The following is a 23198-nucleotide window of genomic DNA, read 5'->3' as shown; positions in this document are numbered from 1 at the left end:
ATCTTGAAAACTAAACCGTTCAAGGCAGGCTCTCAGCACCTGGAACTGCTGCTAAGAAGCCTGCTTGCCCCCGGATTCACAATGAACCTCCACCCACTTATACATAGACAACAAACACACATTTTGTTACTCTTGGAAATAATGGCAATCTGAAGAGGTTGTTCTGTATGATTGCAATCTTGACATCCAGATGGCTGTGTGTCCCGTCCCCCACCCTTTCCCCCCACTTCCCGGTGCCAAGCTACAGTGAAAATGTAGATGACCGGGACTTGGTCCCAACGCAAATGGAGTCATTTGTTCTGGACAAAATGTGAAGTGGCTTTTAGATTTCAGATAAGGAAGCATTCCTCCTTGCTCCGGCTTTCTTTTTATATTCCATGAATTGAAACGCAACACCTTGGCTCCCTCCCTTGCCAAGCACAAGAGACATTTCAGAAAATGAAGTTGCTTGTGCTCCTTTTGGCGAAGGGAGTACAGCCACCTGGCGCACAAAGGGGCCTCTTGAGGCCATCAGCAGACAAGGAAATCAGCTGTGAAGAGAGCCGAGGGGGGCTGCCCAGGTTATAAGTGCCTCTTAAGCCAATCCTATTTACTCACTCCCTCACCCTTATGTAACTGGTCCAGTATATATTCCCCCGCTCAGGATGCTTACACCTCAGAATCTACGGATCTGCAGATTACGGGACTGACCAACATGGCATCTTTGTCCAGCCTCAGCTTTCTTCTGGCCACACTTCTAACACAAGGTAGGTTTGCTTTCAGCTAGTTATGGACACTGCAGTCTTTCTGCTTTACAGCTAGGTTAAAGGCCAGGTGGATGCGTCCATTCTTGGAGATGTGCTTGTATCCTTGAACATTTTTACCTTGCTCTAAGGACCGTAGGTTAGAAGAAGGGGTAAACCTATTTTCCAAAGCACCAGAAGGCAAGACAAGAAGCAATGGACGGAAACTAATTTTATTTTATTTATTTATTTTATTTGTCATAACAGCATACGTAAGCATAAGCATGAAGCAACAGTAGGACAGGAACGGTAGGCACATTTGTGCTCTTATGCACACCCCTTATAGACCTCTTAGGAAAGGGGTGAGGTCAATAGTAGATAGTTTTTGGTTGAAGCTTTGGGGACTTTGAGAAGAGACCACAGAGTCAGGTAGTATATTCCAAGCATTAACAACTCTGTTACTGAAGTCATATTTTCTCAATCAAGATTGGAGCGGTTAACATTAAGTTTAAATCTATTGTTTGCTCTTGTATTGTTGTGATTGAAGCTGAAGTAGTCTTCGACAGATAGTTGAAGCTGAAGTAGTCTTCAACAGAATCGTCTATGAGTTAAACACAGGTCCTGTCTGAGGCGGCGGAGTTCTAAGTTTTCTAAACGCAGGATTTCAAGTCTGGTGGCATAAGGTATTTTGTTGTATTCAGAGGAGTGGAGAACTCTTCTTGTAAAATATTTCAGGACACGTTCAATTGTGTTGATGTCTGAAATGTGGTATGGGTTCCAGACAGGTGAGCTGTATTCCAGAATTGGTCTAGCAAATGTTTTGTAAGCTCTGGTTAGTAGTATCATGTTTCTGGAGAAGAAGCTACGTTTCTGGAGAAGAAGCTACGTAAGATCAAGGAGAGGCGCAGCCTAGAACTAAGGAGAAATTTCCTGACAGTAAGAACAATTAACTAGTGGAATGGCTTGCCTTCAGAAGTGGGTGCTCCATCACTGGAGGCTTTTAAAAAGAGCCTGGACACTTGTCTAGAGTGGTATAGAGTCTCCTGCTTATTATTATTATTATTTTTTATTATTATTTACATTTATATCCTGCCCTTCTCCGAAGACTCAGGGCGGCTTACAGTGTGTAAGGCAATAGTCTCATTCTATTTGTATATTTACAAAGTCAACTTATTGCCCCCCCAACAATCTGGGTCCTCATTTTACCTACCTTATAAAGGCTGGAAGGCTGAGTCAACCTTGGGCCTGGTGGGATTCGAGCCTGCAGTAATTGCAGGCTGCTGTGGTTTAATAACAGGCTATCTTACAGCCTGAGCCACCACGGCCCTGCTTGAGCAGGGGGTTGGACTAGAAGACCTCTAAGGTCCTTTCCAACTCTGTTACTCTGTTATTCTGAGTGTGGCTACCAAAGACAGGCAACCTCATTTGATGAAGGCCAGGAACTCTAGTTGGATTTCCTACATCTTCTCATTCTGATGAAATTCTGACCTACGTTTTTGCCACACCGATGTTTCTTACAGTGTGGTCCGATGATCCCCGAGGGCCCCTCAAACTCATCTCAGGGGTCTCCCAAATCAAAATTATTTACTAAATAGGGAAGATATTGACAAAATTTTAAAACAATGTTACTCTTTTCTTCTCTCTCTTTTTTTAAATATCTGTTTTTTTCATGAAAAAATATTATTTATTTAAAATCACATGGGTTTAGAATAGAATAGAATAGAATCCTTTATTGGCCAAGTGTGATTGGACACACAAGGAATTTGTCTTGGTGCATATGCTCTCAGTGTACGTAAAAGAAAAGATACCTTCATCAAGGTACAACATTTACAACACAATTGATGGTCAATATATCAATATAAATCATAAGGATTGCCAGCAACAAAGTTACAGTCATACAGTCATAAGTGGAAAGAGATTGGTGATGGGAACTATGAGAAGATTAATAGTATTGCAGATTTAGTAAATAGTCTGACAGTGTTGATGGAATTATTTGTTTAGCAGAGTGATGGCCTTCGGGAAAAAACTGTTCTTGTGTCTAGTTGTTCTGTTGTGCAGTGCTCTATAGCGTCGTTTTGAGGGTAGGAGTTGAAACAGTTTATGTCCAGGATGTGAGGGATCTGTAAATATTTTCACGGCCCTCTTCTTGTTATTTATTTATTTATTAGTTATTTCTAATTATTTAGTTAATATCGCTGCTTTTAAATGCTTCAATAAATATTCTGAAAATGCATCAATTTTCATATGGTAAATATCAATAAAGGTAACCCATGCAAAACAAAAGCTCCTTGTGGGGGTCTTCATCGTTTTTAAAACTGGGAAGAACACAAAGTTTAAGAAATGCTACTCTGCACCATGAGATGTATTCAGCGAAACCTAGTTTCTCCATAAAAACTTATCGAATAAGCCACGTCTCATCTGTGTTGTTTTCTCCAGGTTCCTGTTTGATTTGTGAGACCTGTCGAGATCCGGGTAAAGACTGCACTGGATTGAGCCGCACCTGTGGAGAGACTGAAGATACCTGCCTTACCTTTGTAGGAATAAATTCCTTGTGTGAGTAAAAGACAGACTTGCTTTGAACCAGCAGAGGGAGTTAAGAGATTTAAGTTCCCAGAAGAGCACATAGAACAAACCATGGTTACCAAACTACTTTCAACTGGGCAACCTTATCACTAAAACGTTGGAGACGGTCTTCCCAATATGTTGACTTATTGATACATGTCTGCTTACTCGTATAGTATGGACGTTAGAGAACATAATAAACTGTTTAACCATTATAAAACATACCGCATACCTTTTGAAGGTCCAGTTGGCCCCATAACACTGTTTGGCCTTCCATAAAGTCTTTGACACCTGGTTCTATCGCCAAACTTTGCGGGTCGGGGCAGGTGTGTGTCAGGAGATGAGGTTGAGCTGTCTAGTTTTTTATGGGTGTTCTTTATTTGGGAGGGTGAGGGTCTTTCTGTTTTATATATATACTTTTCATTATAGTGACCAGAGGTCCCGCTTTTGGCGGGACAGTCCCGCTTTTTAATAATTTGTCCCGCGTCCCGCTGCAATTCCAAAAAGTCCCGGTTTTTTTGTTGTTTCACTCCCTTTCTGAAAATGGGAGGTGGCAACGCAAGAGGAGGAGGCGGAGAAGTGGGAGTGGCGGAGAAGGGGGCGCGAGAGGGAGGGGAGACGCCGCTTGACTTCACCCGAGAGGAAGAGAAGAGCCGAGAGGAGAGCCGAGGAGAACCGAGCCTGCCTGGAAGAGCCAAGAGGAGAGCCGAGCCTGCCTGGAAGAGCGGAGAAGCAGCAGCCGCTCCTCCTCCTTCAGGCAGGTGGCAAGACTCAGCACGCATGCGCAGCCCCCCCCCCAACCCCCCCGTCAATGGTGTCCCGCTTTGCCATCGCTGAAATCTGGTCACTTTACTTTTAATATATATATATTTGGGGGGGGGGAATTATTTTATAAACAAACATACAGTACATAATCATTCATTCAGTGTATCATCTGAGTACATCTTTTGTGTCGTCTTCTTGTTCCTCCATTAGACATCTCTATGGAGATTCTCAGTCATCCAGGTTATGGTTATCCCAAAGGTGCTTTTCTTTTCTTTTTTTTCAAGAGGCAACTGGACTTTCTGGTTTTATCTTGAAGACTTTTTGCTTCTCATCCAAGAAGCTACTTCAGCTCTGACTGAAATCCTTCCACTCCCCACCATCCAGTCAGAGCTGAAAAAGCTTCTTGGATGAGAAGCGAAACGTCTTTGAAGAAAAACCAGAAAGTCCAGTTGCCTCTTGAACAAATAAAAAATAAAAGCAACTTGGGTGTCACCGTCTAGGTTAGCTTCCAGTGGAAATTATCTACCGTATTTTTTGGAGTATAAGACACACTTTTTTCCCTCCTAAAAGAGGCTAAAAATTTGGGTGCGTCTTATACTCTGAATGTAACCCTGCACGGTGCCCAAAATGGCTACCAGCTGCTGCCTTCTCTTACCCCTTCCGTGCTTTGCCTGCTTTAGCCACTGGAACTCCCTCTGAGGATCAGCTGTGCTTTTGAAGTTGTTTTTCAGCTCGAACGTGAGCAAAGCGATCTTCCGTGCTTTGCCTGCTTTTCTAATTGCTGCTCCCCCCCCCCCGACGATCAGCTGTACTTTAGAAACACAGCCCCAACCAGCCCCAACCTCAAAACCAGCGAGCGAACTAATGTGCTGGGACTAGCCGGATGAATACCTGGTAGGCAAAATTCCCCCACACACCCCTATTTTCCTCCCCAAAAACAAAGGTGCGTCTTATACTCCAGTGCATCTTATACTCCAAAAAGTACGAGTACCTCGATGGTACTGTAAGGTTTTTGAGTGTAGATCAGAATCTGATAAAATCTAATGAAACTCTGAACATGAGGCAACTGATAATCAGTTTTATTTTTGATCAAAGCAAAAACTGGGCAACCTTTTATCTCCCACCTTAAACAGCAAGGTAGAGAGAAAAGCAGGCATGCGCAGTAACTAAATTTTTTTTCTTTTTATAGTCTACACATATTGCTTGCATAGGTCATTATTGCTATAGAAACATTATTTCATATCCATGGCTCATGCAAACCTCGTGATTTTCTCAACGCTCTGAAAACAATGGACCTCAGAAAGGGGGGAAAAATACATTTTCTGGCATATAGCCCAGAGCTTTGTTAAGGGGTGCTATCTCACATTAGGTTGCTGAAAATACACATTTTAAGTTACAAGCAAGGCTATTTGGCAATTAGCCTGGAGGCTTTATCTTTGCAGGTAGTACATTATGGAGCTCAGCGCTGCAGGGAATCAAAAGCTGAGTTAGGTTACACTCTGTACATGCTCCGATCCTTTCGGTCCTTTCAGTTATTTTACCAAACAAATTTTCAGCAAGGTGTTACCAAATTTAACCAAACCTCTCTTATCTACTTCTTCTTCACCAGGGTCTGACAAAATCATCGAGACTACCAAAGTCTGCTCTGTTCGCAGCAGCTGCCAGCCTGAACCGATCAGTGTCACCATCAACTCTGAGATCCATTTCTGGAGCACCTCCAGCTGTTGCCAAGAAGACCTGTGCAACAAAAAAGAGTTAGAGAGTAAGGAACCGTTTGTCTTCTCCCCGACCAAACGTCCTGAAGTTGGTATCCTTACTCCCCCAAATTTTCACTGGGGTTGCCTATTTCCAAGTATTCTTTTTTCTACATCCAGTTAGAGCAGCCAGAAGGTCCAACTCTGCTCAAAGTTTAAGCCTTTTAAAAAAAATAATTTTGCATAGTTTATAAATCCTTCCAGTCAAAGCTGGCTCGGAGTGGCACAGCAGCCCTGTCTTTGTAAACACCAGATTAAAACCTGGGTTGGGCTTCAAATATTTTAGCAAGGGGTTCTCTGCCCGGTTGTTGAGTGAGCATGGCCATGGTGGGTGGGGCCTAGTCGGCCTCCTGCATCATGGGTGTGTTTGTGTGTGTGTTTGCCCTCCCCGGGCTCCAGAGGCTTTCCTTGAGCCTCCGGGAGGGCAAAAACGGCCTCCCCAGGCTCCGGAGGCCTTCTGGAGGCCAGAAACGGGCCCATTTCTGGCCTTCCCAAACTTCCAGCAGACCCGTTTTTCGCCCTCCCCGAGCTTCTGCACACACCCTGCACTTACCTGCATCCAAAACAGGTAAGTGCAGTCCCCACGTGGGGACTCCTGGGAGGGGCAGGATGGAGTGGGCGGGGCAGGGCCAGCCAGGAGTGGGATTTAGGGGTTCTCCGAACTGCACAGAATCTTAGCTAGAGGTTCTCCCAAACCCCCGTGAACCCCCAGCAGCCCACCCCTGATTAAAACAAGCCATGGACATAAAAAAATTAAAACCATTGCATGCTACAAGTCATAGGAAAAAGTATGAAGGAAACCAGGAATGCAGACACTCCATAGTCTAAAATTCAAACTTCATTCCTCAACTTTCCTAACGTGCCAGCCATCCTTTGCTTAAAATTAAGAGGGAAGATCCAAGATTTGGATCTCCAAGGGGGACGTCCCCTTTTCAAACTGAACATCAGTTTCGCTGATGAACAGCAAGAAACACATGGAGAAAAGCATTTGGATGCATTTCAAAGGACATCCTCCCTCTTGATGAATTCACTATGAAGGAGGCTGAGAAATTCCAGAGACATAAGACATAGAATTTTTTTATTAGCCAAGTGTGATTGGACACACAAGGAATTTGCATATGCTCTCAGTGTACATAAACGAACAAGATACATTAGTCATGCACCATAAGGTACAACACTTAATGATAGTCATAGGGTACAAATAAGCAATCAGGAAACAATCAAAATTATAAGGATACAAGCAGCAATGTTACAGTCATACAGTCATAATGGGAGGAGATGGGGGATAGGAACAGTGAGAAGACTAATAGTAATAGCAATGCAGCCTTAGTGAATAGTTTGACAGTGTTAAGTCCACTTGCAATTTCCAAGATTCTGTATCTTCCCTAGAATAACAATCAGGATATTTTTGTGAAAAAGTCTGGAAGAACTTCTGCATTTTTAATGAAAGATATGAGTTCTTTTGCTACCCTAGATTAATTCCACTCTCCTGCGGTGCTGTCTAATGAAATATGCATTGTTCAAATTTCCTTGGTCTTACCTAGCTGAGTGGCTCATCCCTGCTATCAATGTTTCTCCACCTCGACCACTTGAAGATCTGTGGACTTCAACTCCCAGAATTCATAGGCATGCTGGCCGGGAAATTCTAGGAGTTGAAGTCCATACATGGTGGCTGGGGAATTCTGGGAGTTGAAATCCACACATCTTCAAGCTGCCGAGGTTGAGAAACACAGTCTCTTATCATCTCTTTATGGTGTTCCTTCTAGTTCTCCCTGCATCATCATCCTCCAGAGCAGGGGTCTCCAAACTTAGCAACTTTAAGACTTGTGGACTTCAACTCCCAGAGTTCCTCAGCCAGCAAAGCTGGCTGAGGAACTCTGGGAGTTGAAGCCCACAAGTCTTAAAAGTTGCTAAGGTTGGAAACCCCTGCTCCAGAGAGCCTTTCCATTACATCTTTGGGGGATTTTCAGTAAGTTCCTCTTGCACGAAAACCAAACAGGGAGAAATATTTCATCTTATCTACTTCCCCAGCTCCATTAGGTTCCTGGCAGCTTCCTAGATCGTTATGTTAAGGCTTCTTTGTTAGGTTTTCTCCTGCCTCTTCTCATTTTTTTCAAATCAAGGGTTGTTGGAACGCCTTGGAAGCCGCCTTGCAAGACTGTCTGACTGCAGGCGATTAAGGCACTGCAGTCTTCCATGGAATAATGACCTCGGCTTACAGTTCCTTCTCTTTGCCTCAAGGAGAAATTGCCTTGCCTGCTACCCACAAAACGATAAAACTGTAATTGACAGTGTATCATTAGCTGAAATTGAAATAATCCACTAGGTGTTTTTGAACCAGCTTGGAATGAAACCATGCCGTGCCTCCCCTGTAATTCCCAAATTTGATTGGAAGTAGTAACTCATTCAGAATTCCAGTAGGACAATGGGCTTTTCCTGGAATTCTATGAGAAATATGTCAGTTTAATGTCAGGGTTCCAAGTAATACACCCATCGCAAGCAAAACTCAGAGGCAGTTGGGTTTCCTCAAAGTTTTATTGGGTATATCATATTGGCACAGTTCTGGTGAAAACCGACTCTGAAGGTTCCCGCTGTTTTCACCTAATTAAAAGTTTTTCCCCTTTCCCAAACAGTCAGTCACATGGTCCAATCGAGGTGCAATCCGGTTGCCTGGTACCGTCATTCCTCCTCTCTCAAGACCAGGTGCGAGAATGTCCTTGGTTCCCAAGAGAAAGTATCTTGTTTTGGCTACAAAACCCCAGCTATCTCTATTCCTCCCCTCCCTATCCCTCAGCTCCAGTGTGGCAAGACTAAAGCTTCAAAATGGCCTCGGTCAGGTCAGCTTCGGGGTTGACACCCAGTGCAGTAAATCCATGCCTGCGAATGCTTTATTTATATGTGGGGGTGTATCATTAAGGGCCGCTGAACTAAGGCTTCCATATGGCATAATCTTTGTAGTGCCCCCTGAGAATACCACCCTCAATGGACTGACCTGCCCAGCTTGCTTTAACCTTGGCTCGGACCAGTGCAAAGTAATCGAGTCTCTGAACTGCGTAGGAGAAGACAATCATTGTATAACCACATCTGGAACCTTGTCTGCTGGTAAGTTTCATTTGCATTTGCATTCTCATGTTGTGGGGTCAACACCAGGTCACGCATGCAGAAGTCAACAAGACGGTATAAGTGTCCTATGTGAACCCAGTCAAAAGACAGGTTTATGGCCAGTATGCAAGATACTATCTCTGTAGGTTCCACAAAACTGCTGAGAGACTGTTCTTCAGAACATGAACCACAGGGTTGGAAGGGACCTTGGAGGTCCTCCAGCCCAACCCCTGCTCAAGCAGCAAAACCCTATATCATTTCAGACAACTGGCTGTCCAGGGTCTTCTTAAAAACCTCCAGTGTTGGAGCATCTGCAACTTCTGGAGGCAAATTGTCCCACGGATTGTTTTCACTGTCAGGAATTTTCTCCTTAGTTCTAGATTGATTCTCTCCTTGATTAGTTTCCATCCGTTGCTTCTTGTCTTGTCTTCAGGTGCTTCGGAGAACAGGTTGACTCTCTCTTCTTTGTGGCAGCCCCTTAGATCAGGGGTCTCCAACCTTGGCAACTGTACGACGTGTGGACTTCAACTCCCAGAATTCCTCAGCCAGCATGCGCTGGCTGAGGAATTCTGGGACTTGAAGTCCACACGTCGTACAGTTGCCAAGGTTGGAGACCCCTGCCTTAGATAGTGGAAGACTGCTATCATGTTACCCCCTAGTCCAGTGATGGTTAACCTTTTTGCCGTCAGGGGAACGGGGGGGGGGGGGTCACGCGCGCATGTGCCCGCACCCATAATTCAATGCCCCTCCATTTATTTATTTATTTATTTATTTATTTTATTTATTTATTTGCATTTATATCCCGCCCTTCTCCGAAGACTCAGGGCGGCTTACACTATGTTAGCAATAGTCTTCATTCTATTTGTATATTTATATACAAAGTCAACTTATTGCCCCAAACAATCTGGGTCCTCATTTTACCTACCTTATAAAGGATGGAAGGCTGAGTCAACCTTGGGCCTGGTGGGACTTGAACCTGCAGTAATTGCAGGCAGCTGTGTGTTAATAACAGACTGCATTAGCAGCCTGAGCCACAGAGGCCCATGCCCCTCCCCCTTGCACGCCCCTCCTGCGCTCCTCCCGCTTTTGGCGCGTGACAGCAAAAAAGTTACCGGTGGGCCCGATAGGCCCGTTTTTTGCCTTCCACAGGCTCCAGAGGCATTCTTGGAGCCTGGGGAGGGCGAAAACAGCCTCCCCCCCCCCGGAGGCCCTCTGGAGGCCGGAAACAGCCTGTTTCCCAACTTCAGGTGGGCCCAGAAGGTCTGAAAATCAGCTGGCCGGCACGTGCATGCGCAATGGAGCTGAGCTAGGGCAACGCTCGCATGCCCACATTTACGGCTCCATGTGGCACCTGTGGCACGCCTGCCATAGGTTCGCCGTCACGGCCCTAGTCCTTCTTTTCATCAAACTAGATCTACCCAATTCCTGCAACCGAACCATTTGGAGTGGGATAGCAGTGGTAGGATTCGAACAGGCACCCTGGCAGCTTTCTCCTTTCAGATGCCACAAGGAGCCCTTAACGGACTGAATTTTTGGCCCCCCAGGAGATAATCCTACGGTGTTCGCTTCCAGAGGCTGCAGCTCTGCCTCAGCATGCGCCCTGCCCGTGGATACCAGCATTTACTCTGCAGGAATCACTTTTTACCTCAAGAAAATTGGGTGCAGCCCAGCTGTGAGAGCCAACAGCACCTAAGGGACATCTCCCCTCCGAAGATTCCCCCGCCCACCGTCTTGCAACTTGGGAATGTGGTCCTGATAATTATCTCCTTTTACTGAACGTAATGAATAAACAGCATGAAAAACCAGCACAAACGTGTATTGATTTTTTTTTTAAAAAAAAAACCTCACCTTTTTAATTTTTCTAAAAAAACAACAACAACCCTTTAAGGCATACCTAATAATCCTTCCTCCTCTTCTGATTCTGATTATAAAATTATAAAAGGGAAGAGATGGGGGGGGGACTGTATTCCTATATTTGTTTATTTATTTGCCTTTATTTACAGAACAAAAAATAAGGGGGGACACAGTGGCTCAGGGGCTAGGACGCTGAGCTTGTCGATCGAAAGGTCGGCAGCTCGGCGGTTCGAATCCCTAGTGCTGCCGTGTAATGGGGTGAGTTCCCGTTACTTGTCCCAGCTTCTGCCAACCTAGCAGTTTCGAAAGCACCTAAAAATGCAAGTAGAAAAAATAGGGACCACCTTGATGGGAAGGTAACAGCGTTCCGTGCGCCTTTGGCATTGAGTCATGGCGGCCCCATGATCACGGAGACGTCTTCGGACAGCGCTGGCTCTTCGGCTTTGAAACGGAGATGAGCACCGCCCCCTAGAGGAGGGAACGACTAGCACGTATGTGCGAGGGGAACCTTTACTTTTACCTTTATAGAACAAAACAAAAATAAAAAAGAAGCAAAACTACCCCCAAAAAATCACACAAATGCATCACGCACAGTATATAATTGTTGTTCTTTTCCTCCCTTTTATGTAAATATGTACATATACGAGAAGCCTAGATAAGCCATACATCATAGTTTATAATGTCTATATAAAGTTTTGTGTAACGATTTCAAAGAGTTGGTAGTCGGAAGGGACCTTGGAACTCTTCTAGTTCAATCCCTTGCCCAGAGCAGGAATCCTCATATAGGTTATCCTCATTTAGTGACTACCTCATTTAACAACCGTTCACAGTTACGATAGTAATAAAAAAAAGTAACTTTATGACTGGACCGCATATCTTCATAGGTTTATAAAGCAAAGGAAAGCTGAAATACAATTCTAAGCACAGTTGTGTTTTCACTTAGCAACTGTTTTACTTAAGATTGAGTTGCCAGTCCATTTGTGGTCACTAAATGAGGACTACCTATACCATTCTGGACAAATGACTATTCAGTCTTTTCTGAACATATCTTGAAAGCCTTAAATAATTTTAAATGAAGAAAAGTACTTCCTTCATTTCATTGAGGTTATGCTTAACCAACAAGAAACCGTTTCAAAAGCCCTAATAATATTATTATCTTCCATCCTGAAGGGGACATAAATATATCTTTCCAATGTTTAATTAGTCTCTTAGCAATAAGAACGGTACAGTCTGTTGTGCAAACATCAGTTTCCATGTAGTGGTTATGAAGCTCAAGAAAATACAGGTGTACAAAAGTATTAAACCAGGGTTATCCAACTTTAACACCTGTGGACTTCAACTCCCAGAATCCCCCAGCCAGCCATAAATTCTTAAGTCTTAAAGTTGCCAAGGTTGGACGCTTCTGTATTAAACTTTGTCTCAAAATCAAATTAATTAATATATGTAATTGCTTCTTCCCAGAACCTCAGGATCTGGGAAGTCATACATTTTAATGAAGTATTATTCTCATTTATCTAATACAATGTTTCTCAAACTTGACAAATTTAAGATTCCTGGACTTCAACTCCCAAAATTCCTCAGCTAGCATGCTTGTTAGCTAATCTATGGTATAATATACCAGTGTTTCTCAACCTTAGCAACTCTTAAGATGTGTGCTGGTTGGGGAATTCTGGAAGTTGAAGATTAAAATGTCTTAAAAGTTGCCAAATGTTAAACACTGGTCAAAAATTAAGAGCCGTTCCAACTAATGACCCAGATACACAAAGATATCACAGCAGAATTTAGCTTGCCTGCTCAACCACGTTGCTTTAGAAAATTTAGCTTGCCTGCTCAACTTTAGCAGAATTTAGCTTGCCTGCTCAACTACGTTGTTTTAGAAAAGCCACAAAATTCTTTTTCATAACCACAAAGCTGGCACCTTTGCATGACCCTCATTGTCCTGTACAATAAACAGGCGTATTCCTTGCCAAAAGGCACGAGGTACATTGTTAGGTACACATTAATTCTTTCTCTTCCTTATAAAGTTAGAGGGAATTTCCCCATATCCAATGAAGTTTCGCTGAGAATGCATGAGGATTGGGTCTCAGGCTGGATGGACAATCCAATAGGTCAAAAGATGAACCAACATTTCATTTTGTTCTGGGAAAAAGTGGGAGGACCAGATGGATGTATCCTATCTCCATTTGCACCCTTAAAATCTTTTACCGATAGCCCAAAAATTCATCGGAGAAAAATTTACCCAAGCATTTTCACCCAATATAAATTCAGGACAAGGTAATCCATGGGAATGTGTGTGGCATGGCAAGAGATGTCAAAGGCAAGAATAGAATAGAATAGAATAGAATAGAATAGAATTTTATTGGCCAAGTGTGATTGGACACACAAGGAATTTGTCTTGGTGCATATGCTCTCAGTGTACATAAAAGAAAAGATACGTTCATCAAGGTACAACATTTACAACACAATTGATGATCAATATATCAATATAAATCATAAGGATTGCCAGCAACAAGTTATAGTCATACAGTCATAAGTGGAAAGAGATTGGTGATGGGAACTATGAAACGATTAATAGTAGTGCAGATTCAGTAAATAGTCTGACAGTGTTGAGGGAATTATTTGTTTAGCAGAGTGATGGCCTTGGAAAAACTGTTCTTGTGTCTAGTTGTTCTGGTGTGCAGTGCTCTATAGCGTCGTTTTGAGGGTAGGAGTTGAAACAGTTTATGTCCAGGATGCGAGGGATCTGCAAATATTTTCACGGCTCTCTTCTTGATTCGTGCAGTATACAGGTCCTCAATGGAAGGCAAGTTGGTAGCAATTATTTTTCTGCAGTTCTAATTATCCTCTGAAGTCTGTGTTTTCTTGTTGGGTTGCAGAACCGAACCAGACAGTTATAGAGGTGCAAATGACAGACTCAATAATTCCTCTGTAGAACTGGATCAGCAGCTCCTTGGGCAGTTTGAGCTTACTGAGTTGGCGCAGAAAGAACATTCTTTGTTGTCCTTTTTAATGATGTTTTGATGTTAGCTGTCCATTTGAGATCTTGCGATATGATAGAACCCAGAAATTTGAAGGTTTCTACTGTTGATACTGTGTTGTCAAGTATTGTGAGAGGTGGAAGTATGGAAGGGTTTTCCTAAAATCTACCACCATTTCTACGGTTTTGAGTGTGTTCAGTTCCAGATTGTTTTGGTTGCACCACAAGGCTAGTCGTTCGACCTCTCGTCTATATGCGGATTCGTCATTGTCTCGAATGAGACCAATCACTGTTGTGTCATCTGCGAACTTCAGTAGCTTAACAAATGGATCATTGGAGATGCAGTCATTGGTATACAGAGAGAAGAGAAGTGGGAGAGCACACAGCCTTGGGGGCCCTGTGCTAATTGTACAGGTATTTGATGTGATCTTGCTTAGCTTCACCTGCTGCTTCCTGTTTGTTAGGAAGCTTGTGATCCACTTACAAGTCTGTTCCGGTACCTGTAGCTGGTTTAGCTTAGTTAGAAGAATGTCTGGAATGATGGTATTGAATGCTGAACTAAAGTCTACAAAAGGACCCTTGCATAGGTCTTTGGAGACTCAAGATGTTGTAGGATGTAGTGCAGAGCCATATTAACAGCATCATCTGTTGATCTATTTGCTCGGTATGCAAATTGCAAGGGTCTAAAAGCGGATTCGTGATGGTTTTCAGGTAGGAAAGCACTAGCCTTTCAAAGGTTTTCATGACTACAGATGTTAGAGCAACTGGTCTGTAGTCATTCAGTTCCTTGATGGTGGGCTTCTTCGGCACTGGGATGATGGTAGGGCGTTTGAAGCAAGAAGGAACATAACACATCTCTAGTGATTTATTGAAAATATGGGTGAAGATGGGGCCAATTGGTCAGCACAGACTTTTAAGCAAGAAGGAGTTATCTTGTCTGGGCCTGGAGCTTTTCCTGGCTTTTGTCTGTGAAATAGGTCCTGCACTTCCTTTTCTGTGATCACTAGGGGTTGTGAACCCAATGAAATGGGGTCAGTTGTAGGAGGCTTGGCTGTTGTTGGTGTGTCTGAGATGGGGTTGTGGAGATAGGTGGCTGTAGTTTCCTTTCAAACCTGCAGTAAAACTCATTCAGGTCATCTGCCAGTTGTTGATTACCTTCAGCCTGGGAAGGAGGTTTGCCATAGCCGGTGATATTTTTAAGAGTTTTCCACATGTTTGCTGGTTCATTTGCTGAAAATTGATTCTTTAGCTTTTCAGAGTAGCTTCTTTTTGCTGCTCTTATCTCCCTTGTTAGTGCATTTCTGGCCTGATTGTACAGCATTTTATCACCTTTTCTGTAGGCTTCCTCTTTGGAATGTCGTAGCTGCTTAAGTTTAGGTGTAAACCAAGGTTTGTTATTACTGTGTATTCGCAAGTTCCTTGTAGGTACACATAGGTCTTCACAGAAGCTGACATATGATGTTACAGTATCTGTGAGTTCATCCAGGTCTGCAGAGGTATCTTTAAAAATATTCCAATCAGTGCAGTCAAAACATGCCTGTAGCTTTAATTCTGATTCCTCCGTCCAGGTTTTCACTGATTTAATTATTGGTTTTATGGCTTTAAGTCTTTGCCTGTAAGCAGGTACAAGGTGAATCATGCAATGATCAGAGTGTCCTACAGCTGCACGTGGTAAAGACCGATAGGCATCTTTTAGTGTTGTGTAGCAGTGGTCTAGAGTATTCTTGCCTCTGGTGGGACAATTGACATGCTGAAAGTATTTTGGTAGTTCTTTCCTTAAGTTTGCCTTGTTTAGATCTCCCAAAACAATGGCCAGTGAATCAGGGTGTTTGGCTTCAGCCTCCATGATTTGGTCAGCTAGAGTTCGTAATGCCTCGTTTACACAGGCTTGTGGTGGGACATAAACAGCAATTAGAAGAAATGAGGAAAATTCACGAGGCGAATAGTAAGGTTTGCAGTTGATAATTAGAGTCTCTAAATTGTTGTCACAGAATTTGTAAATTATGTTAAAATCTTGACACCAGGTTGAATTAATATATAGGCATAAGCCTCCTCCTTTCTTTTTACCAGATGTTTCTGGAACCCTGTCTGATCGTTCAATTTGAAATCCTGGAATGTTCAGGCTGCTATTTTCAATGGATTCATTTAACCAGGTTTCAGAGAAGCATAGGACTGCTGAATTGCGAAAATCAGAATAGTATTTGTTTAAGAGGAGTATTTCATCCATCTTAGGAACTCAAGTGGCGTGATTGGAGTCCCACTCTTTATATATGTAAGGGTTTGCACCCTCCAAGAAGGGCAGATGAAGCTGTCCATTCTGCACCTCCATCCTAGCAGCTCCATTTCCACTTCTTGTTAACATTTGTTTTAGGCTTTCTCACAAGAATGCTAGGGGAACTAATTCCTGACTCAATATATTGTGTGAATCCAGATAATGAGTAACAGTGATGTGTGTTGGGCAGACACCATCTATAGCAAATCTTTTTGGAGGGAGGGAGGGAGACTGGTGGGTAGGTAAGAAGGGAGGATGGATGGATGGATGCAGTGGTGGGATTCAAGTAATTTAACAACCGGTTCTCTGCCCTAATGATTTCTTCCAACAACCAGTTTGCCAAACTGCTCAGAAAGTTAACAACCGGTTCTCCCGAAGTGGTACGAACTGGCTGAATCCCACCACTGGATGGATGGATGGATGGATGGATGGAAGGAAGGAAGGAAGGAAGGAAGGAAGGAAGGAAGGAAGGAAGGAAGGAGACAGGAAGGAGAGGAGGAAGGGAGAGAATGAAGGACAAGAGAACAGGAAAGAAAAAGAGAAAAGAAAAGATAGGGAGAGAGGAGAGAGATGGGAGAGAAGAAGAGAAGAGATTAAGGAAAAAGGAAAGGAAAGGAAAGGAAAGGAAAGGAAAGGAAAGGAAAGGAAAGGAAAGGGCCTCTGTGGCTCAGACTGGTAAAGACAGTCTGTTATTAACACAGCTGCTTGCAATTACTGCAGGTTCAAGCCCCACCAGGCCCAAGGTTGACTCAGCCTTCCATCCTTTATAAGGTAGGTAAAATGAGGACCCAGATTGTTGGGGGCAATAAGTTGACTTTGTATATAATATACAAATGGATGAAGACTATTGCTTGACATAGTGTAAGCCGCCCTGAGTCTTCGGAGAAGGGCGGGATATAAATGCAAATAAAGAAAGAAAGAAAGAAAGGAAAGGAAAAGAAAAGAAAGGAAAGGGGAGAGGGAAGGGGAGGGGAGGGGAGGGGAGGAAGGAAGGAAGGAAGGAAAGGAAGGAGGAAGGAAGGAAGGAAGGAAGGAAGGAAGGAAGGAAGGGTTTCAAACTACCCAGTCAAGGCTAATCACATCATGCCAAATGCTTTTTAAGAAAAAGTCAACCGCCATAATCCTAACCTCTTTTTCACAACTCTTTTAACACAGTAATCTAATACATGTTGGTCAGCTGAGCACATGGGAGAGACCAGTGTTTCCAGTTACACACCCCTGCATCATTGTACGTCTTTGCTTCAGTTAACAATTGTGGGCGAGGGAAATTATTTTGACCAGCAAGCGGGTAAACACTTAGTGTTTGATTTCCACAAAAACTGGCCAAGTCTAAAGTCCAATTAAAAAAAAAATTACAGGGACAAATATTTATACATTCTGTATGTCCAAGGGAACAAAGGTTTGATTTCCTTCATATGACGAGCAGAATATTACTGTCCCATGTAATCCCCTGTTGCTCTGTTTCTCCACAATGGCTGCTTTAAGACGCGTGGAAGTCCACACGTCTTAAAGCGGCCAAGATTGAGAAACATTGCTTTATTGTGTGCCTCTGGGAAACAAAAATATAAATGAAAAGCCTTGGATTTGCAAGATGGAAACAGAACATCTTGTAAGATCCCCCGACTTACACAAGCAATCACATTCAATGCTTTTTCCATCCGGTTTCGGCAATCTGGAATTGCGGGCAGGGTTAAAGGAAGTGAATTAATGCCTCTTTATCCCAGCCTGTGAAATGGGGCCAAAGTTCCTTCTTATCTCTTCCTTCCCTGGAGAAACGGCTACAGAAGCTTTCCCATGGTTGCCTCCAGCATTATTCACCTACATCTTGCTTAATGCATGAGACCCCACAACTGTGGGAGATAAAACAAGAGCTCCACCTAGGTCAGGGGTCTGCAAACTTGGCTCTTTTAAGACTTGTGGACTTCAACTCCCAGAGTTCCTCATCCAGCAAAGGCTGAGGAACTCTGGGAGTTGAAGTCCACAAGTCTTAAAAAAGCCAAGTTTGCAGACCCCTGACCTAGGTCATTTCAGAAGTGGTTGGCCCTCGCCTTCTTTCTAAGGGCTGAGAGAAAGTGAATGGCTCAAATAAACCCAAACTGGATTCATACCTAGGATAGAAGAACTCATAGCGCCCCATTTTCAGAACTTGTGCCTTACACACTGCACCAAACTGGGTCTTTTGTTTCTCTCCGCCAGATGCATATCAACCAAAGTTTATGCTTTAAAACAGTGGTTCCCCTCAACTTTTTCAGCTTTATGGACTGGCGGCAGGTGGGGTGGGGGTTGAGACAGGATGGAATGAGTAGCGGGTCAGCGGTTGCACAGTGGGAGCGCACACGCATGCTTCAAGTGTACACATGTTCGCCCACCACTCACAAAAGTGGAGCTGTGTGTCAGGATTCCAAGCAATCTAAACCCAAAGCAATCAAAACTCTGAGGCAGGGGTGAAATCCAACAGGTCCTGACAGGTTCTGGAGAACCGGTAGCGAAAATTTTGAGTAGTTCGGAGAACCAGCAAATACCACCTCTGGAGATTTTGCAATATCCTTCCCTCAGGAGTGGGGAGGGAATGGGGATTTTGCAATATCCTTCCCCTGGAATGGGGTGGGAATGGAGATTTTGCAGTATCTTTCCCCTGCCACGCCCGCCACGCCGCGCCCACAGAACCGGTAATAAAACAATTTGGATTGCACCCTGCTCTAAGGCCTAGTATAAATTTATTAGGAATGTCATATTGGTGGTGAAAACCCGACTCTGAAGGACCAGGAGTTTTCCCCACCCAAATCAAAACCCCAAGTTTCTATTTCTATCTCCCCCCTCACGTTCCCACAGCTCCAATCGGCCTTGCTGTGGCAGCCCTGGAGAGGCTCCCAAAATGGCTTTAGGGCTGACAGTGTGTAATGTGTGCACTTTCGCCTACCACTTGTGTGGCCCGGTTCTGAATGGGCCACGGCCTGGGAGTTGAGGGGACCCCTTCTTTAAAACATCATGGTTGTTTTAAAAACGCACCGTCCGAATCGCAGGCAACAATTTCTAAAGGATGGAATGGATCATTTTCAAAGCCGGTAGCAATTAATCCCAAAAGGAAATTATATGAAAGTATGTGCGAGTAACACATCTGTTTTGTGAAGGCAAAGCAGTCTGCACCAGTTGATTGCTACAGAAAGGATTGTTAGAGTTTTTTAATCTAGAGAGAACCAGCCTGTATAGGTTTAGTTTGTCATGAAAATTACCGGGAGGGGTTTAGTTTACTCAGATTTCAAAAGAACAATTACACGCATAGTTATGAAACTTCTTAATCCCTGAGACTATGACCAATGCTTCAAGCTGTAATGTACATAGTTCATCATTCTAAAGTCATTGTTCGGGAATAAAAGATATTGGCTTTATCCCAACTATCAGACACTGGATGGCTAAAAACATAGATGCCAAAGAAGGAGGACTCATAAGTGGTAACTTATAATGGACAAGGAGAAAAGTTATTTGTTTTTTTTTATAGTTCCTCATAGCCTCTTTGCCAGTGGTGGGATTCAGCCGGTTCTGTCCGGTTCGAGTGAACCGGTAGCGCCGACTGCGGTAGGCCCAGCCCCGCCCACCCACTTGGATGTAATGACGATAGGATGAAACTGCAGAGTATGTGAAGAAACCTTTATTGATAGCAGTTCTGAAAAGTTCTGTTGTTGCCCTTATCAAAAACAGCAACAACTCCAGGCTGGGTCCTAATGCTGAAATAATCCAGCTGAGAAACAACTTTCAACTTTTCCTCACAACCATCATCTCACATGTGGCACTATCCTCTGAAAAACACAATTTTCACTCTTGTCACAGGAGTATGACATGTCCTGGTGTGTGGCTTTCTGGATTTGCATCCACAGAGCGAGAAATGGCTGAGGATCTTTTCCTTCTAATTGATCCAATATCTCAACATTTCTGTAGATTAGCTTGTGAGTCATTTAAGGTCTCTTGTGATGCAAGGACTTCAATTCTCAGAAGAATTCTCAGCAACGGGCCAGGTCAGCTTCTGAATTTTGGGAATGGTTAAGGTTAGGGACCAGCAATATGCCTTTTCTCAATTCCCACTTGGGCATGATTATGGAGGACCAGGGTTCTTCATGGATCAGTCACCCGGTACACAATACTTCAGAGCAGAGACATCATTTAATTGGGGGGAAGTGGCATTTTAAGGAAGGGAAAAATACTGCAAATTCTTATTTCACTTCGGTTCAAGCAAACTGTAGCAGTTCCTCCGCCCGAGCTGCAATTTGTATATTTAAAGCAGCGTTTCTCAGTCTTGGCAACTTTAAAATATGTAGACTCTGAGGCAGGATTCTGACCAACAACAAGGTAGACCCGTGATGGTGAACCTGTGGCACGCAGAGCCATCTCTGTCACGCATGTGAGCTGTCACCCGTTGCTCTTCCGGGTTACGGCGCACCGGAAAGCTGGTCTACACGTGCACAGGAGCACCGGAAAGTGGAAGAGCAGCGTGTGTGCATGTGCGCCAGAAACCGGAAGAACAGGTGGCCAGTGCGCCTGCGCCTACTGGAAACCAGAAGATCATCTTCCTGGTGAGCGCATCAGCACCGGGTGGCTGCTCTTCCGGTGTCCAGCACGCACATGCGCACCGGCCAGCTGGTCTTAATTGTGCATGCGCGCCAGGAACCGGAAGACCAGGTGGCGGGGGCGCATGTGCCCTGGACGGCTGCTTTTCCGGTTTCCGGTATGCATGAATGCGGGCGTGTGCACTCCCATTTTGGCACTTGGTGCCGAAAAGGTTCGCCAACACTGGGGTAGACCAACAACAATTCACTGTATTGTTGCTGGATTCTCTAAACCAGTGATTCTCTGCCTTAGCAACTTTAAGAGATATGGACTTCAACGCCCAGAATTCCTCAGCCAGCCCGTTTAATGAAGGATTTTGTGAGTTTTAGTGTGACATTTCATTTCTACTTTCTTCCATGGATGGGGTAGTTAATCATCTGGGGGAGGAAATTATGACACAATAGAGAGCAAAACGATTTTTACTTCCTTATGCCTGAGGGCGTAACAAAAGGCGTCCTTACTACTCCTAGAAAATACAAGAAGGAAATAATTACCATGCTTTGGAGGAGGAGAAATGAAGAAAGGTGTCAATTTCTCTCTGCCACGTCCTCTTCCTGGCTGGTGGTGCATTTTACCCACGAATTCATGGCGTGTATGTGTCTAAGGGAGTTTACTGTTAGGGCTCTCCTGCTATACGTTGCAGAGGTGAAAAACAATATCTTCAGGGCATTTGTCACAAGATGGGGAATCTGGCCAAAGCTTGCCTCCAGCCTTCCTTTTCTTGGAAAGCAAGGATGCTGCCCAAGCGGCCGATGAATTGGCTACTGGCTACTGATACCCTGATCAGAATAACAGAAAAGTTGGAAGGGACCTTGGCTGTCCTCCAATCCAATCCCCTGCTCAAGCCGGAAACCCTGTAACATTTCAGACAAACGGCTGTCCAATCTCTTCTTAAAAAAACTTCCAGTGTTCGAGCACCCACAACTTCTGGGGACAAACCGTTCCACTGATTAATTGTTCCATCTATTTATTTATTTTTATTTTTATTTTATTTGCATTTATATCCTGCCCTTCTCCAAAGACTCAGGGCGGCTTACACTATGTTAGCAATAGTCTTCATCCTATTTGTATATTTATATACAAAGTCAACTTATTGCCCCCAACAATCTGGGTCTTCATTTTACCTACCTTATAAAGGATGGAAGGCTGAGTCAACCTTGGGCCTGGTGGGACTAGAACCTGCAGTAATTGCAAGCAGCTGCTGTTAATAACAGACTGTCTTACCAGTCTGAGCCACCAGAGGCCCTATCAGGAAGTTTCTCCTTAGTTTTACGTTGCTTCTCTGCTTGATTAGTTTCCATCCATTGCTTCTTCTCCAGCATTCAGGTGCTTTGAATAGGTTGACTCTCTCTTCTTTGTGGCAGCCCCTGAGATATTGGAATGCTGCTATCATGTTATCCCTAGTCCTTCTTTTCATTAAACTAGACATATCCAGTTCCTGCCATCGTTCTTCATATGTTTTAATCTCCAGTCTCCAGGTGAAAAAGTTCTTCAGGGTATTTGTCACAAGATGGGGAAGTTACCTCCACCCATTCCCTTTCCTGGAGAGTCAGCTGTCTACCAATGCAGCTCATGAATTGGCTAGTGATACCTTGATCCATCTACCTTGTAAGGTGTCTAACTGCCTTACCCAATCTGGGTGTCTTTGGGATGTGTGGTCCAACATCCATAATTTCCCAGCAAGTAAGGCCATTGTTGAATCTTCCCTGGGAGTTGGAATCTATTTGTCTGGATAAAAGACTTGATCTTAACTTGGCCTCAAACAAGGCATCTTTGCTCAAACTCAGACAGGCAGGATCTGATATGTTTATATCTATTTATTTGATTCCTATCCTGCCTATCATTCAGCTCAAGAGGCATCTTCAAGGGTGGAATTCAGCTGGTTCGGACCGGTTCGCCTGAACTGGTAGTGGAAATCGTGGGTGCCTGCCCATCCGTATGAGGTAGGCCGAAAAACTCGCTGTATCTCTTCTGAATCTTCTTCTGGTCCTTTTAATGATCTGCACAAACAGAAGCTTCAAGACTAAGGAGAGATGGCCACATGCTAGCCGGGGAATTCTAGGAGTTGAAGTCCACACATTTTTAAAGATGCTAAGGTTAAGAAACACTGGTTAAGGTTAAGATGAGCTGAGATTTTCTGCTCCGGGCAGGAGTTTGGCCTGTGATTCCATTCTTTTCATTATTAGAACACAGAAACTTTTCCATATTTTTGCAATGGCAGGAGTACAGATAGATAGATAGATAGATAGATAGATAGATAGATAGATAGATAGATAGATAGATAGATAGATAGATAGATAGATAGATAGATAGATAGATACAATGATGGGATTCAAATAATGTAACAACCGGTTCTCTGCCCTAATGAATTCTTTCAACAACCAGTTCACCAAACTGCTCCAAAATTTAACAACTGGGTCTCCCGAAGTGGTGCGAACTGGCTGAATCCCATCACTGGATAGATAGATAGATGATAGATAGATAGATAGATAGATAGATAGATAGATAGATAGATAGATAGATAGATAGATAGATTTAATTCTTTAATGGCCAAATGTGATTGGAAACACAAGGAATTTGTCTTTGGT

The 23198-nt window shown here is 43.7% G+C and overlaps 1 protein-coding gene across 1 annotated transcript; it reads left to right on the top strand.

The window, feature by feature from the left end:
* Window positions 1–677: 677 nt before the first annotated feature.
* On the top strand, window positions 678–10700 carry LOC131204135 (phospholipase A2 inhibitor and Ly6/PLAUR domain-containing protein-like). The gene is made up of 5 exons (XM_058195035.1): window positions 678–746; window positions 3159–3275; window positions 5659–5811; window positions 8762–8905; window positions 10450–10700. The coding sequence occupies exons 1-5, from the start codon at window positions 695–697 to the stop codon at window positions 10596–10598; spliced, it is 615 nt and encodes a 204-aa protein (XP_058051018.1). The 5' UTR covers window positions 678–694; the 3' UTR covers window positions 10599–10700.
* The last annotated feature ends 12498 nt before the right edge of the window (window positions 10701–23198 follow it).

This window comes from Ahaetulla prasina, chromosome 10 (assembly GCF_028640845.1).
Source record: "Ahaetulla prasina isolate Xishuangbanna chromosome 10, ASM2864084v1, whole genome shotgun sequence".
NCBI classification, from domain to species: Eukaryota; Metazoa; Chordata; class Lepidosauria; order Squamata; family Colubridae; genus Ahaetulla; species Ahaetulla prasina.
The sequence above is the reverse complement of the archived record's forward strand: the minus strand, read 5'-3'. Positions and strand labels throughout refer to the sequence as shown.

Excerpts from the sequence above, each read along its gene's own strand:
- LOC131204135 (XM_058195035.1), top strand. The coding sequence starts at position 695 with ATGGCATCTTTGTCCAGCCTCAGCTTTCTTCTGGCCACACTTCTAACA. Across the intron at positions 747-3,158 it reads GGCCACACTTCTAACACAAG|GTTCCTGTTTGATTTGTGAG; the intron begins GTAGGTTTGCTT and ends TGTTTTCTCCAG. Across the intron at positions 3,276-5,658 it reads TGTAGGAATAAATTCCTTGT|GGTCTGACAAAATCATCGAG; the intron begins GTGAGTAAAAGA and ends CTTCTTCACCAG.